The 17805-nt window shown below is 39.5% G+C and overlaps 1 protein-coding gene across 2 annotated transcripts in view; it reads right to left on the bottom strand.

Annotated features, from left to right (window-relative positions):
* Positions 1–17805, bottom strand: part of LOC127570841 (PH domain leucine-rich repeat-containing protein phosphatase 1-like) — a 154937-nt gene that overhangs the window by 10057 nt on the left and 127075 nt on the right. Inside the window, exons 8-14 of one of the 2 annotated variants that reach the window (XM_052016709.1) lie at positions 17025–17085; positions 15356–15451; positions 11887–12042; positions 8386–8586; positions 7787–7949; positions 1624–1754; positions 615–731 (exon numbers count right to left, since the gene is read on the bottom strand). In XM_052016709.1, the coding sequence (XP_051872669.1) occupies positions 615–731; positions 1624–1754; positions 7787–7949; positions 8386–8586; positions 11887–12042; positions 15356–15451; positions 17025–17085 (925 nt within the window). The remainder of the gene's footprint in view (positions 1–614; positions 732–1623; positions 1755–7786; positions 7950–8385; positions 8587–11886; positions 12043–15355; positions 15452–17024; positions 17086–17805) is intronic. The other variant, XM_052016710.1, reaches the window with a different exon arrangement.

Genomic DNA, 17805 nt, shown 5'->3' with positions numbered 1-17805 from the left:
AAGAAACCGTCTCAAAATATTGACATGGCATATTTAACAAATTTAAGGTCTATTATAATGCTTAACACTTGTTCTTAATGTTTAGGTAAGACTGAGGACGCCCTGCAGAATAAGCCTTGCAATTATTTTAGGCAGCCCAATAGTTTGCAACTGATGACCACCTAGTTTTTTTACTTGGGAAATGCAGTTTGTTTAGGGAATGACATGGCCACTAAATTTCTATTATCCAACTTGAGTTCCCTTGAATATTCATTTTCTGAGGCTGCTTTCTTTCTCCTTTCAATTCTTCTGTAAACTTACTTCAGTGGGACATAAAGAAGTCTTTGAATTTGTGAAAATCCATTAAGACACTAGTCCTTACTTCTGAGGACACAAGGATCTTATATAGATATAATGTGTCAGTTACTTACTGCATCCCAGCAACTGCACAGACAAAGGAAAGAATCTTCTGCAAAGACAAGGCCATGTCACACCAAGGCAAACCTAGTTTCCGAGAACTGGTTTCTTGAGTAATTTGCAAAGTTCTTTTTACATGAGAACCTCTCAAAGCAGAAGAATGCACTTTGCACAGCACTAATTAGATTTTTTTTTGCCATCATCACAGAACGACATACCTGTTTTTCACTCCCGAGGCTTCTGTATAACCATGACTCCACACAGCTGGTGCACCAGGTGCCTCACCAACTGCAAAGGATGTAGAGGACTGATCTATCTTGAAGCAGCGAATGTTACTTGGAGCAGGAATAAGGCAAATTGAGGAGAGGGTGGAATTGAAAGGAGAGAAAAAATATTAAAAAACAATTAGACTACTTTTACCACTAAAAAAAAGGCAGTTATATGTGCTCTGAATAAAAAAAATACCATTTGTTATTTGAAGAAAATCTGCAATAAAGCTCATTATTTCCATTGGAAGCATTTTATGAGGTTTTTGAAATGAGTTGTTTTAAGTATAAACAGCCCATAAAACCAGAAGCACAAAGATCAAGTCACCTAAATGGTTCTACTTTATGTATATGGATTACTGGTGGTTTACTGGATTCGATATTCCATGCAGATTATCACCCAATCTTTTATTTTAGTTTATATAAGAGAGATGAAAAAATAAATAATTCTCAGCTAACATCACACAGTTCATTAAGTCAGTCAGCTTTGTAGTGGGCATGGCTTTATTCTTCAAAGGGTTACATCACATTTTAAGCTCCCTTTGGCGCAGTGATCACGATTTTAGGTATTTGTTCTTTTATTTGAATGTTATTACTCAGATGACCTAATAAAGGCTTTTTTAGCCAATTATGATAACATTTTTTGTCCAATTCTGATATCAGAAAAGAAACTCAGTGTTTTAAAGGATAAGTTTGAAATGTAAAAAATATCTGCTAATTGAATAAATATGTTTATGCCAGATTGATAAAGTTAATTAGTTTACTTTCAATGCATTCTGTACAGACATATATTTGTTTTCGCACAAAGATTCCATCCTGGGAAATGTACTTTTTGTTGTGTTTCAGTGAGAATAAGTAATTTAGACACTCCTTGGCACCTAAAGTTCAAGACAGGATTTGCCACAGACCATAACAAGACTGATCATTGACACAATATTAAATTGGAATAGTGACTGCTTACTTCAGCAGCTCCAGAGTTTTGTGATCCAGGACCAGTCTGGGATTTCCAGTCAGGTCAAGTTCTTGCAGCTTCAGTGGCAAATTTTCTGGCAATGTGATCTCGTTCAGCTCATTACAGCTCAGGTCAACACACTGTAGAAAGAAGCAGACAGGCAATGAATCTGGCTGGATTCCAGTTCACCAACCTCCTGATTCCCATATTTACTGAATTATGCAAGGCTCTATTAGCTTCTGCCTAGGCAAGAATCCAGCAGATTTACGAATTGTACTCTTGCACAAATTGAATGCAGCTAAGCTTTCCTTCTCTCTATTGTATGGATGGAGCAAAAATATTAATTCTAGTTGAATTGGTTGGTAAGATAGTCAGTCATCTCAAAAAATAAAAGAGGAGCAAGCAGCACATTTCCGAGATAAAGCTTTTAACTGTACTTCTCAATTGCTTCAGTGAAACTAACTGGTTTTACTTTATGTAATTTCTGAGTATTGTCTTAACAAAATAATTGTACAGAATATTTGTACCATTGTTGCATTTATAGTCTTAATTATGTACATTAAAAATAATGAAAACTTAATGATCATTTAGTTCATAGTCTTATAGAGGCCATGCAAATACAAAGAAATCACAATTTTAAAAAATTAATTCCACTTCAAAGAAACCCAAACTGAACTTCACCCTTCATTTAATTTGTTCAAACGACAAACATGTTTTGTACAAAGGATATTCAATTCAAATGAAACACAGTTATTAATAGTCTTCTTGGGAGCTATTAAAGAATCATGTTCTTGCAACAGCTGTTTTATTTCCTCTGATATATGCAAATCCCTGTGCCTAATCCTGCAAGCTGACCTATATCAGCATCAACGACAGTTATTGCTGCTGGGTGCAGAGATTACATAGATAAAAAGAGGGTTTCTATGAAATTAAGAATATACTGCTCCATTCAGATTATTTTTACATTTAGAAATGCAGCATTTCAAAGTCTATTTAAGGGAACTTGCTCAGATAAAACTCAATATGATTGCAACGAGTGTTAAGAAATGGTCTTTAGACATACTTCTTAAGGTTGTCACGAGTCAATTCGTTATACTGAGAAGCTACAACATAATCCAAACTCAGTATTTCAGATCTGTGTCGACAGATTGAATATCACAAGTTATACACTAACAAACATAACCTCTTTTCCATGCATACACATGCTTGGATAAGCTTTTATTGCTTTCATGTCTGTATGGATGTCCTTTCATTTATGAACATTTAATTTCCAATTTTTTTGCCATATCACAACTGACTCCTTAGGTTTACAAAGTTTTTTTGCCATAAAAAGTCCTTAAAGTAAGCAGTGAGCAGCTTCATCAATAAAGATCACTATCCACTGAACTGACTGTTCTGAAATACACTGCTGTTTATACAGACTTCAGAACCTAATGAAAGAAACCGCAGTCTACTGACATACAGTAATTGACTGTTGATACAATTGGCTATTGGAACTAAATCGCCATTGGCTGTAGCATTATGTTATCCCTGGAAGTACATCATGTGTTACAAATGGTACAGGGGTTATAATGGAAAGAATGAACAAAAGTCAAACTTGTGGTTACAAGATCAGAATCAAGGCTGTGCACCTACTTAATGATGATCCAGGAAAAAGTGAGATTTTTATGCAAAGCTTAGAAGAATGTGAGGGGGGGGGGGGTGGTGATGATTCTTCCTAAAGTGTTAATGCATTCAAGGTCAACCACAGCTGGTTTGAATGCTTCAAGAGGTGTACAAATCTGCATATTTGCTTTATGAGGGACACAGCGTGCAGATAATATGGTGGCAGAAAATTTTCCAAAAAGAGCTAAAATCATTGAGGAGAGTGGCTACTCTCCTAATTAAGTGTTTCATGCAGATGAGAAAAACATTCCAAGCTTCAAGGCAGCCAAAGATCACCTTAATCTTCATCTTGGAGGAAATGTTAAGGGAGACTGTAAACTTAAATATTCTCTTAACCTACTACTCAGAAAACCTGAAGGGTCTAAAGGGATATTCAAAGGCCAATATTACAGTGGTGTGGTGTTTATAAATGGCGATGCTCTTCCAAAGTTATATTGTATCATTTCTCTCCCCCTTCATCAAACAATATTGGGCGAGGAATAAGCTAGACAAGAGAGCCACTGGGTATCTGATTAACATAGAGGATGCTGCTAACAATGTTCATATGATGTTATTGCCCACCAAAAACACTTCATTACAAGGCACATACCAATGAATTATTGCTGCTTTCAAGGCTTGCAGCATGTAATAAGTCAACGTGAAGCACACATCTCAAGAGGCCGCACAATGGAAAATGCTGTGCTTTGCAACAAGGAACTTTATTAGATGAAGAGGAAAGCTGCGCAGAAATTCATTGACAGTCTATTTCAGTTATATTCATCAGCTACCCAAGAACAGTCAAAGGAAGAACCCTTGCCTACAACATTGCAAGCTTCATGAAGTTCATGTTCTGAACACCAACAAAAAACACCATCTCTCACCTCCTCCTCCATCACTCAACATACAATAGGGAGCAGGAATAGCCCTTTGAGACTGCTCGGCCATTCAATAATATCATAGCTGATTGGACTGCTACCTCAACTCTGCATATCTGCCTACTCATGGTAAATTTTCATCCTTATGGTCATCAACAATCTGTCTCAAAGAAGGTTCTGCTTTCACCAGTCTTTGAGAAAGAGAGTTCCAAAGACTCTCAATCCCCTACAGCCAGAGTAACATAGCAGAGAATCAGGTCCTTTGGTCCACCACGTTTATGCCAACCATTCGATTTATCTATATTAATCCCATTTACCCACATTTGTCTATAACCATCCATGCCTTCTCAATTCAACTGCTTGTCTAAATGCTTCCTACATGTTGTGAGTGTATCTGCCTCCACCACCACCTCTGACAACATGGTCCAGTTTCCAATCACTTTGTGCAATAAAAATTCCCCAAGATCCCCTCTAAACCTCCTAAGCTCTCATCTGTAGGGTGGGGGGGGGGGGGGGGGTGGTAAGGAACTGTCGACAATTCAGGTTGAAACTACATCAGGTCCTCTATTGTTTGTTGCTCCAGATTCCAGCAGCTGCAGTCTCTTGTGCCTCCTAGCTCTCATCTTGTAACTAGGTGCTCTCGTCTTAGATTGCCCCATCGTGGGAAAAAAGTTGTGACTATCTACCCTATCTAATCACCTCAATTTTGGATGCCTCTGTCAGGCCTGCCCTCAGCCATCTGCTCCAGGGAAAACAAACGCTACATATCCTGTCAGTCCTTACAACTGAGAGAGTCAGTGAGAGCCTGGCAGATGTGGGAGAGTTGACAAGAGTGGGGTGGGTGCAGGAGAGTCAGCCAGAGCTGGGGGGGGGGGGGGGGGGGGGGGGGGGGGTGGGGGGGGTGCGGGAGAGTCAGTGAGAGCCGGGGTTTGGGGGCTAAGTGAAAAAACAGTGGGAGCTGGAAAGGCGTGAGAATTGGGTTGCCATGATGGGTGGGTGGAGAGTGGCCGCGGGAGGTGGGAAGAGAGACAATGTAATATTCACTTAATATTATCCTATTTAAGATGTAATTATTGCAGTTTCAATCCAGATACTTGGGTTTAGTTTCAGTAGTTTAGCAGTTTTGTTTGTAGTTTAGGTCTTGAAGGCAACCAGAATTTATAATTTGGAATTATTGGGAAATGCCTTTTGAATTTATTTATTTTTGCTTAACAAAACACCTTCCTCAAGCACAACTCCTATACACCAAAGGATACTTGCATTGAAACTGCAACAAAAGCCAACAGCAAACACATGAGAACAGCACCAAATGAAAGAGTAGTTCCCTGAGGTCTGAGTAGGGAAGTCAGCCCCGGAAGATTACTGGGGCAGTGAGTTTTTATTAATTACATTAGTTACTACTTAACTTTTAGAATTACAAAGCGACATCAGATCAGGCTGATTCTCAAGTATTAAAGATATCTTTATTAGTCACATATACATTGAAACACACAGTGAAATGCATCTTTTGCGTAGAGTGTTCTGGGGGCAGCCCGCAAGTGTCGCCATGCTTCTGGCGCCAACATAGCACGCCTACAACTCCCTAACCGGTATGTCTTTGGAATGTGGGAGGAAACTGGGGCACCCGGAGGAAACCCACGCAGACTCGGGGAGAACGTACAAACTCCTTACAGACAGTGGCTGGAATTGAACCCAGGTAACTGGCACTGTAAGAGTGTAATGCTAACCGCTACACTAGTGCCATCTATATCAACGATTCGGATGTGAATGTACAAGACATGGTTAGTAAGTTTGCAGATAACACTAAAATAGGTGGTATCACAGACAGTGAAGATGGTTATCAGGAATTACAGCAAGACTTTGATCAGCTGGGTAAGTGGGCCAAGGAATGGCAAATGGAGTTTAATGACGAGTGCGAGTTGTTGCATTTTGGGAAGCCAAACTAGGGTAGGACTTGCACAGTGAATGGTAGAGCCCTGGGGAATGCTGTAGAGCAGAGGGACCTAGGAGTACAAGTACATAGTTCCCTAAAAGTGGTATCACAGAGACACGGTGGCTTTTGACACACTGGCCTTCATCAGTGAGGGCACTGGGTATGGGAGTTGGAACGTTATGTTGCAGTTGTACAAGACATTGGTGAGGCAGCATTTAGAGTCTTGTGTTCCATTTTGGTCAGCCTGCTGTAGGAAAGATGCCATTAAGTTGAAAAGGGTGCAGAAAAGATTTACGGGGATATTGTCAAGACTCGACGGACTGAGTTATGGGGAGAAGTTGGGACAGGCTAGGACTTTATTCTTTGGAGTGTAGGAAACTGAGGGGTGATCTTATAGAGGAGCATTAAATCATGAGGACATAGATTGAGTGCATTCATCCTGTCTTTTTCCCCAGGGTTGGGGAATCAAGAACTAGAGAGCATGTGTTTAGGAAAGATTTAACAGGAACCTGAGGGGCAACTTTTTCCCCCACACAGAGGACAGTGGGTATATGGAACAAGCTGCAAGAGGAAGTGGTTGAGGCAGGTACAATGACAACATTTAAAAAGACATTCAGACAGGTACAAGGAGACACGAGAGATTCTGCAGATGCTGGAATCTGGAGCAACACACACAAAATGCTGGAGGAACTCAGCAGGTCAGGCAGCATCTATGGAGGGAAATAAACAGTCAACGTTGAGTCGACCCGAAATTTCAACTGTTTCTTTCCCTCCATAGATGTGGCATGACCTGCTGAGTTCCTCCAGCATTTTGTGTGTGCTGGACAGGTACATAGATAAGAAATGCTTACAGGGATATGGGCCAAACATGGGCAAATGGGACTAGCTTGGATGAGCATCATGGTTGGCATGGATGAGTTGGGCCAAAGGGCCCATTTCCGTGCTGTGAGACTTTATGAGAATTGGTGAACAGGGAAAGCCACCATTATAAATGGGATTCCAAAAGATGCTGGAAGATTGAAATAAAACAGAAGATGTTAGATACTCAGCGGATCACGTTTCAAGGGCTGTGGGAAACAGGCAGGAAAGTGGAAATGAGGGCAAGCTCAGATCAGCCACGATCCGATTGAATGATAGAGCAGGCTTGACTGGCCATGTGGAAAACTCTTTCTCCCATTTTTTATGTTCTTATGTCAGGGAGCACTTGTGGGGAGAGAGTGACAGAAAGACAGACACAAAGAGTTAATACTTCAGGTTGACATCTGAAACACTATTTCTGTTTCCCTCTCCACAGATGTTATGCAATTTGCTGAGCATTTCCAGTATTTTTTGCTTTAATGCAAGTGGCATATTTAGTCTAACTCCACAACTGTGGGTATTTATGAAGAGAGAAAGATTTGAAGAAAAGGAGGTAAAGTTGAATTAATAAAAAGGAATTGGCATGACACATTTTTCCCAATCCTGAAACTACTCATTGCCATATTGTAATTGTGTGAACAAGCGTCAGCACCAGAGAATCTACAAATCATTCAAAATAATTTTGGACAATGTCAACTTTATTCTGAATCTAAAAAAAATATAACCCATAGGTGTGCTGGTCCTAAATACAAACATCTGGTTTCCAGTTGCAGAACAGAAATAAAACCAATGTTTTCACTGTTTCTTTTGTTATAGTTGGACTTTTTTTGTTCTGTAGATAATGGGGTCTCGGATTACTTACCTTAATTTCTGACAGATGCATCACTTCAGGAAAGACTTCGATACAGTTGGAATGTGCAACAACAGTGTGCATTTGCCTACAATTCATAATTGTAGTTGGAATGGTTTTCAGTTTGTTCCCACTTAGATCAATTTCTTCTAACTCTTCAAGCTTTGCCATTCTGCTGCAAACAAAAGTGAGGAATGTTAATGTAAAATCTCATAATGAGAGAGAAAGCTAGCATCTTATTTATTGAGGGGTCTAATTTCTCAGGACACTAAGTGGAGCAATGGAAGTGTAGGAGCTCTTCATCTCCATGAAGGGGATAAACTCCTGCTCAAGAGTAAACAACTTCCTCACCAATAACAGACATACTGCCCACATATCCATTATCTTTAACACTGAAGTGATTTGCTTTGCCAAGTGAAGCATATAGTCAACCCACTAGTTTATCCCAGTCAGTCATAGTTTTCAAGCAATTGGTCTATAAATCAATGGAGGCTTAGTAATGTTTTACCAAAATCTCAGATGCCATTAAACAATTACTCAGGTTTCTCTCAGAACAGAGTCTGATAGAAAGAGGCTTGCGACATTTGAGTTGCTTGTCTGGGCAATCTTACCTGGCTGGAAAGCTCTGAAGTCGGTTATATGCAAGATGCAGAACCTTAAGATGAGTGTGTCCTGTGAGCAATGGCACACACTTATCTGTGAGATAATTATTTGTTAAGTACAATTCCTGTAATATGCTGTGGCTTTCCTCTGATAGGCAGGAGGGAGGAATTATCTCCAGTTTATTTGCTGAAGCATTGAGACTCCGTAAACTGTTGGGGGACAAAAAGAACTAATGAATATTTTGAATTAATCATCACATTATTTTGATAATTTAATATTTCTATATGATTATATCTCAGACAGCACAAGTTATAAAGAATGTACCACAGCAAGTCACTAAATATGTAAACAATGAACCAACAACCGCAACAGCAGAATATTTAAAACTAAGGTAACGAACAATCAGTTCTTTTTGTTTGTAACATAATTTTTGGTTACTCATTTCCCTAAAGTTGAAACAGTCTTGGAAAATATTAGCCTCTTGCCATGCATTAATTAGAACTAGGACTTAATTATTGAAGTTTTGGGTTTATTTTCAGAGTCATTTAGAATTTCCTAAATTTTATACACAACTTTTGTTTAAGAATTAACCCCCAGTATTCCACTTATATGTTGCACATGGATACAATTTGAGCAGGAATGTCATCTTGGCCATCTCATTTGAATTAATTTTTTGAACCACTCAAAAAGACAAGCAACTACAAATGCATCACAACAGTAAATGGGTAAGCAGTTTTTTTGCGCCTCGCACAGCCTTTAGATCCTGTAATGTGCTACATAGGCCAAGACTTCCAACCTAAGAGGAAAAAAGATGGAAAGTAAGCTTTAGTAATCGGATTTTAGGAAATGACTAATGACACAATGAACTTCTCATTGTGCTCTGTTAACTTGCAGCTGGGAAGGCTTGAGAAAGTTACAAGAGAAATAAAAAAAACACAGAAGGGTTAGGGGAGTACAATTTCAATTATGCATAACTAAAAATGATGAAGACAGAAGACAATATTTTCCCCCAGGATAAGCACTAATTTGATTTTAAGAAAGGCAATATTGTGGGATTAAACTTTTGAAACAATTAAAATGTGCACTGCATGAGTTTTGTTATACCCACTATTATAGCTTAATAGCCAACACTGGGCTGCATCTTGCTCAGACTGGCCACTGGATTACAATTGACAATGCCGCAGTCCCCTTGAAAGCCCTGCAGATGAATGGGGTCGCACAAGATATGCCAGCTACAGCTGGCATAAACTGCCAGGTCAGATCTAAAGAACATCTGCCACCTCGGTTCAACAACTTATGGAATGCCCCTGGACTCAATAGTGTGCAGCTAGGAAGCACTTCACTATGGAACTGGCCAGCTTTAACACCCATCCTTAAATAAGATCAAAACTGTACACAGCACTCCACATGTAGTCTCACCAGTAGCCCATATAATTAAAGCAAAACCTGTGTGGGGCAAGTTTCATTTTTTTTTAAACAGAGCCTGCCGGGGTACAAGCAGATAAGATAGTGGCATTTAAGAGGCTGTTAGATGGACACATGGATATGCAGGGAATGGAGGAATATGGATCATGTACAGGCAGAAGAGATTTAGTTTAATTTGGCATCATATTCAGCACAGACATGGTGGGCCAAGGGCCTGTTTCTGTGCTGTACTGTTCAATGTTCCATATTCTAACCTTCCTACTTTTGCATTCAATTCCCCTCACAATGAATCCTGTGAGCTTTCCCAATTACTTGCAGTATCTGCAGACTTGCCTTTTACAAACCATGCACAAGAACACCTGGATCCCTTTGCATTTTGGAACTCTAAAATCTCTCTCCATTTGATAACATGTTTCTTTTCTATTTTCTTCTGCCAAAATGGATGATTTCACATTTTGTGACATTATACTTGATTTGCCAGATCTTTGTCTACTCATTTAATCTATCTATACCTCTTGTAGCCTTATTCCACTTCATAATTTACTTTCCTACCAATTGTTGTGTTATTAGGAAATTTAACAACCATACTTTCAATACTTCCATACATGATATTTACATAAACTGTGAAAAAGTTGAGGATTCAGCAACAATCTCTGTGGCACACCATTCACTACATCATGCCAACTAGAAACAAAAATGCCTACTCTCCTTTTCCTGTTCACCAGACCATCTTCTACCCATACCATTATGTCACCCACACTATGAATTTTTTTTTCGACAATATCCTTCGATTTTCACCTCATCAAATACCTTCTGGAAATCTAAGTATAGTAATATCCACTAGATCCTCTTTTAGCCAAAGGACACATTACTTTTTCAAAGAATGCTAATAAACTGGTGGAACATGACTGATTATCTTGATGTTTTCCAAGTGCCCAGCTCTAACTCCTTTAATAAAAGCTTCTAATATAAGCTTGAAGAAAAACACTGATGCTGGAGGAACTCAGCAGGCCAGGCAGCATCCGTGGAGAAAAGCAGGCAGTAAACGCTTTGGGTCAGGACCTTTCTTCAGGACTGAAGATAGGAAAAGGGGAAGCCCAATATACAGAAGGGAAAAGCAGAGCAGTGATAGGTGGACAAAAGAGGGGAGGCGGGGTGGGCACAAGGTGGTGATAGGTAGATGCAGGTAAGAGACAGTGATAGGCAGGTGCAGGGGAGAGCAGATCCACCAGGGGATTTGCTCTCACCCATCCCCTGGCAGATCTGCTCTTCCCTCCTTCCCCGCACCTGCCTATCACCGTCTCTTACCTGTACCTCTTCCCTATCTTCAGTCTTGAAGAAGGGTCCTGATGCTCCAAACATTGACCGCCTGCTTTTCGCCCTGGATGCTGCCTGGTCTGCTGAGTTCCTCCAGCATCATAGTGTTTTTCATCTAGATTCCAGCAACTGCAGTCCTTTGTTTCTTGAAGATAAGCTTACTGGCTTATAGTTTTCTGCTTGTTGTCCCTCTCTCCTTTTGAATTAAGGAGTTATGTTTGCTGTTTGCAATTTAATGAATCTTTCCTAAATGATTTTGGAGAATTAAAACTAACACTAACTATCTGACCAGCCATTTCTTTCATGATCCTAGGATGAAGTCCACCAGGGCCCAGAGTCTTATCAGTCTGCAGCTCTAACTATTTCCTCAATACCCTTTCCCCGGAGATTGTAATTTTCCAGGATGCTATTCCTGGGATGATATTCGTATCCTCTTTTGGTGAAGACTGACATAAAATATTTGTTGAATTCATCTGCCAACTCCTTATTAATCCTTATTATCCTAGGTTAATTCCACTCCTCATTACCAACAGAACCAATGCTCATTTCTTTTAATATAAACAGAAAACGCTGGAAACACTCAGCAGATCAGGCAACATCTATGGAAAGAGAAACAGTTGATGTTTCAGGTGTCAAATTGCAGTTTAAAGGCAGCATGGAAACCAGAGCCCTGGTGCATTTCATTGCTGCTAAATGCATTAGTGAGTTATCATACTAGCATCACAAAAATTACCAGATGCACTAAATTATAATAAAATATTTATTACCATTCAGCTTTTAGGAAAAGGTTTGAGGGCAACTCAGTTAAATGGTTGTGCTGGATGTCAAGAACTTCCACTGGCATCCGCTCAAGTCGTTCTGGAAATCTTCGGAGTTGGTTGTGACCAGCCAGAAGTTTGCGTAAACTACCACTGCAGAACAACCTGATGAAGGACACACGTATAACACAAAGTTCAATGCTTCTCATCAGTGAATGTTTAAGTCCATCAAAACCATTCAAGAAAATACAAAAAAATAGAGGTACAGCAAACCAACATGCACAAAATGGAATTAATTAAACATTTTCTTTAATCACATCTAAAATAAAACATTCACTTAATTAACAGCATTAAGTGAGCAGTGAACCACAAAAATACCAGCCTTGATTTTACTGAGAGGGCTCCACTGGCCACAGTATCTCCTTGCATATTCAATTGTCCTATGCACATCATGGGCATGTATGGAAAGAACATGCCAGACAAAAGTCTCCTGGCCCGACTGGTGATGCTGTGTGACAGCAGGGCCAAGGATATCATGATCTGGTCCTGTGAGTGGGCTGGAACAAGCCCTATACAAGAAACTGCTAGAAAAAAAACTTTTGACAAACTGCAAAGTCATGACCCAGATTTGGTATCTGTCAAAGCTGTTAAATCCCTGACATTCAGAAATGAATGCCAGGGATTCATTTAAATATGAAAAATGTATTAAAAGTTGAACCATGATAAAAATATTACCCAAAACATTTCAAATTAAAAACATTACAGAAAATATCTTGCCTTTCTTCTACACAACCGTAAAACCTTCATTCACACAGATGTACTCACTGATGCTGCACCAAATATGCAGGCAAATTCCCCAGTTTAAATGCTGGGGATTTTCAGCAAGTTCATCCTTCGTGCCCTGGATTAAGTTCAGGACTCTCAAACTTTCAACTAAATAGGCTTCGACCAAATGTACTGGTATACACGTGACAGTTCACCATAGAACTGTCAGCAAAATCCGGGCTGTTCATTATAAAAAGGAACACCAAACCTTGTTTTCCTGGATTTTATGTATCCCATTCTGTAATCATCATCGATTGAAAAAGTGGAGTGCAACCTTTTGAATGATTTTATTGGTTATTATTATGAACTTTCAAGTCCTCTGAGCAATGTTAACGGTCCTAGAAGATCACATGACTGACTGTTCTATGTCATCTTCCAGAAATCTCATTAAACTAACCATCCAATCAGTCACTTTGCTGACATTTCTGAAAGGACACTGGACCAATACAAGCCATGTCTACTGAGAATGGATGTTGACAGCTTTGCATTTCAGTCACTGGCAGGCAGTTTGTTATTATGGAAATCATTTTTATTTTCTTTGGCAGTGTGAATGGCCAGCAGGAATAAATTCAATGATAAATTTTGTCTCTCATTGATCGGTGCTAATGACTGCTCAGGGATCATGTGAACATTTTGACTGCAATAATCAATAATAATCACAATAAACTGACAATGCACAGTAGTTTCAAAGAAACTTCTTCTGCAAATGCATTACTAATGGTCATAAACAGAAGATAAATGGGGATGGATTTGATCAATATTTCCTTCACATCAGCACTTCAACACACTGCTCACCTGTACCACCACATAAAATATCACAGATTTTCAGCAGGCAGATAAGAAAAGGCTTTTCAAGACAAACTTTATAACAATAGCTATAATCTGATGAAGAAGTTATTCTCTGTTGCAGTTTTCCAACACTAGTGATTTAAACACCAATGACAACAATAGCATGAAATACATGTTGCTATGCACAAACAAATATCGAGAGTTCATCTTAAAAACACGTAAATGGTTTCAGGGAAAGTTGGTAATTTTTCATCCCTACTGGAAGGTCAATATCCCTTTTTACAAAAATCGAAGACTGTAGTATATCTGTCAGCTGGGTCCCACTCTAGTCATCCTACTGATAAATCATTTGGATCCACAGCTTTTTCTTTTATCCTCTTACTTTTCAACCACTCTCACATTATATCCTTTTTCATTCACTTACAGGGATGAGGAATCACAAACACAACATTTGCCTGCCACTATATGTCCTTAAAGACATAGTATGATGAGCTGCCTTGAACTGATACAGTCTGGGTACTGCCTCAAGTGCTGTTACATCAGAAGCCCCAGAATTTTAATCTTATAATAAGAACAAATGGTTTTGCAGTTCAACATCAGGGTGCTGTGTGATCTGGAAGGGAACTTTGAAGTGGTGGTGCTCCCATGCACCAGGCATCACCCTTGGCCTTCCTAGTGATTAAGGTTGTGGTTTTAGACAATGCTGTTGGAGAAACCTTGGCAAGTTGTTAGTGCTCTTGTACACACTGCAGCATGATGCACCAACAGTTGGGGGCAATGAATGCTCAAGATAGAGGATGGGATTCAACCTACTAGTCTGCTGTATCCTACATGGCATCAAGCTTCTCAGAATTTAGATTTTCAAGTATACTGCAACTTTCTGACGGTCCAATCAGAATAAAATTTTAATAACCTTGAGCTAGTTAATGAAACTCAACAGTTTGCAATTTGAGTCACACTAATTTATAACGAAGTGATATAAAAATACATGAGAATGAGCCTCTGCCTCAACCATCTCCAATCCCATGTCTCTTCCAATTCCAGATTCTTTGCTCTCACCTAAATATGCAAAAGGAAAATCTGAAATAAAAATACAAATGCTGGACATACTTGACATACAGCTTCTGTGGAGAGAGAGAGTTAATGTTGAAAAGTTGTTAACCAGAAAATTAACTATTTCTCTCTTCGCAGGTGCTGTCTTATCTGCTGAGTACTTCCAGCATTTTATGCTTTTATCTGAAAATCATTTTTTTCAGTTTCTCCACATTTATTATGTCACTGATGCTTCTGTACCAGACTGCCTCCTCCACTGAAAGGCGGCTTCTTCTTCTTCTTAGGCTGTCCCTAAGGATCAAGAATGACTTGCTTCATTGAAAGCCTACTACTACACTGACAGTCCAATAATGTGCAGTGACGTCTGGAAAATACCCCTGGCTTGATATTCATAGACATCAACCATCATCTTTGGTTACTCCAGCATCTTTGTATCCCAGGCCACAAACTTTCCTAGTCATTACCTCATGACAAGTATAGAAAGTTAATCCCAAATGAAAGTTCTCTCCCTGGATCTGTTTCATTTCCAAAATCATCATTTCATTCAACATTCTTAAAGGTTAACATCCCCCTTCAGTACAACTTCAACTCTAACCAATATATTCATTATTTATGATGGTAATTTTACTTTAAAATTGCCATCACATCCTTAAGGAATCACCTGTCTTTATTTTTTAAATGAACAGTTTAGATAAATCTTAATTCAATCATTGTATTAATGGCTAGCCAGAGGCAGGTTCTTAATTATACTGTATGCAGATGAATTTGTATTTTTTTTTATTGCAGCTGTCATATAGTAAACAATACTTACCTTGCAGGCAACTCACAGAGTTGATTGTGACTGATATCCAAGACCTCCATCTTTTTAACTTCACATACCCATTCAGGCAAGCTATCCAGTCTGTTTCTGTATGTGCAAAGCAATGTAAACACAGTAAATCACAGATAATTAAGAACTGACCTCTATATATTCAGTGATGCCTTAATCTTAAGAATAGCAATCAGTGTTCCAGTTTCTTATGTAAATGTAATTGTCCAGACACACAGATGTAGACCATGGAGAAAAGCAGGCAGTCAACGTTTTGGGTCAGGACCCTTCTTCAGGATCGAAGATGGGAAAAGGGGAAGCTCATATATAGGAGGGAAAAGCAGAGCAGTGATAGGTGGACAAAAGAGGGGAGGCGGGGCGGACACATGGTGGTGATGGGTAGATGCAGGTAAGAGATAGCAATAGGCATGTGCGGGGGAGAAGGGGAGAGCAGATCCACCAGGGGATAGGTAAAAGGTAAGGAGAGAGAGGAAAAAAGGCTAGGAAAGGGAAGAAGCAGCATGGCTGGGGGTGGTTTTTGTGGGAAGGGGGGTGGGGATTACCTGAAGAGGGAGAATTCAATATTCATGCCGTCAAGGTTCCAAGACAGAAAATGAGGTGCTGTTCCTCTAGTTTGCGCTTGGAATTCTCCTGGCAGTGGAGGAGGCTGAGGACTGTCATATCAGTGATAGTGTGGGAGGGGGAATTGAAGTGACTGGCAACGGGAAGATGCAGGTCGCGGTTACGGACAGAGCGTAGGTGTTCTGCGAAACAGTCACCTAGTCTGCGTTTGGTCTCACCAATGGAGAGGAGGCCACACTTGGAGCACCGAATGCAATAGATGATATTAAGGGAGGTGCAGGTGAATCTCTGTCTCACCTAAAAGGACTGTTTAGATCCCTGGATGGAGGTGGTGTAGGGGCAGATGCTGCACCTATGGCGGGGGCAGTGGAAAGTTCTTGGGGGGTGGGAGCGGGATGGGTGGGGTGGAGGAGTGAACGAGGGAGTCGCGGAGAGGGTGGTCCCTGCGAAAGGCAGAAAGGGGTGAGGAGAGGAAGATGTTGAGCTATCCTGTGACCTTTGGAAATAATATGGCTCATTTTCACTAACTGCATATTCAATCTACTCACCAATGCAAGGTTCTGTGTGTGTGTTAAAACATCAGAACAGGCTGAACCCAAGTACATTTGCAAAATATTAGCTCCCTCTGTTTAAAACTACAGTTGATACATTATAAGTGCTTGTATCCTACTTTTTATTAAACTTTGAATGAACTTCAGTAATGGTAATTCATGAATCCTAATATTGTACTAACAACTTAGGACCCAAATTGTTTCAAAGCTAATGTAAAAACAGAAATACAACAGCAGCATAAAAGGCAGCTTCTCTCCTTTAGTTTCTGTTCAAAAAAAATTCTTTCCAACAGGCTGAAAAGAACAGAAATATACTCTAACCAACTCAATTTAGAGGTAATCCAGCTACAAATTGCCTGTAATGAACACAGAAGATAAGAAGAACACTTTGCAGTTCAGGCAGCACTTGTGGAAAGAGAAACAGAGTTAACGTTTCAGGTTAAAGTCCATTCATTAGAACTGCCTGTTTTGCTGAGTGTTTCCAATGTGTTTTTATTTCAGCTGTCTGTAGTTTTTTTTTTGATTTACAAATCACCTACCTTGAGACATCCATAAAAGTGAGATTGTTGGGGACTGGATATACATCAATATATAGAAGTTCTGAAACAAAGAACAGTTTTTTTTTAAGTGGCATGAGAGGAACATTCTTGTACTTCATTGTTTTAACATTTATATTTCTATATTAATTTTATGGTCTTTCTGAACAACACATCTCCCTGCAGATCACACTTTCCTCAGTGTTGTACCAATACTAGCCTTGCCAACACTGATATATACTATTTTGGCTGTCCCATCTCCATGATGCAAGAGGCATTATCTCCTTCCTGCAACAAAGCTGGCATCAGAAATTACAAAACTCTGTCAATTTGTGCTATAATCAACATGGTGCACTACCTCTCTGCCAAAAATGCAAATATATGCAAGGCATTTATCCAAATTAACCAAATAAATGTTACATGAATTACTTTAAACCATGATCATCTTCATCATTACAACTTATTGCATTATAATTCATTCATTTAACATGGATTAGCTGAGATTTGATTAAGTTATGTGGGGGTGACAAATTTGTAAATTATGTACTTACACAGAGTGACAAAGTAATTATGTATTTATCCATGACTTGCTTCCAAACATTGATGAAAGAAATTGGTAATTTTTTTAAATTTCAGGTTTATGCTTTCCAAACCAAGCGTTGTTGAATAAGAGAACAGATAGAAAAAGAGAGTCTGGAGGAAATCCACTTGTGAGGCACAGAGAAGCAAGAGAACGCCTTCCGGGCTAATTACTGATCCAAAGGGGTTGGCCCACAACAGCCAA

This window comes from Pristis pectinata, chromosome 5, assembly GCF_009764475.1.
Source record: "Pristis pectinata isolate sPriPec2 chromosome 5, sPriPec2.1.pri, whole genome shotgun sequence".
In the NCBI taxonomy this organism is placed as follows: Eukaryota; Metazoa; Chordata; class Chondrichthyes; order Rhinopristiformes; family Pristidae; genus Pristis; species Pristis pectinata.
This window is presented reverse-complemented; position numbering and strand designations above follow the sequence as displayed.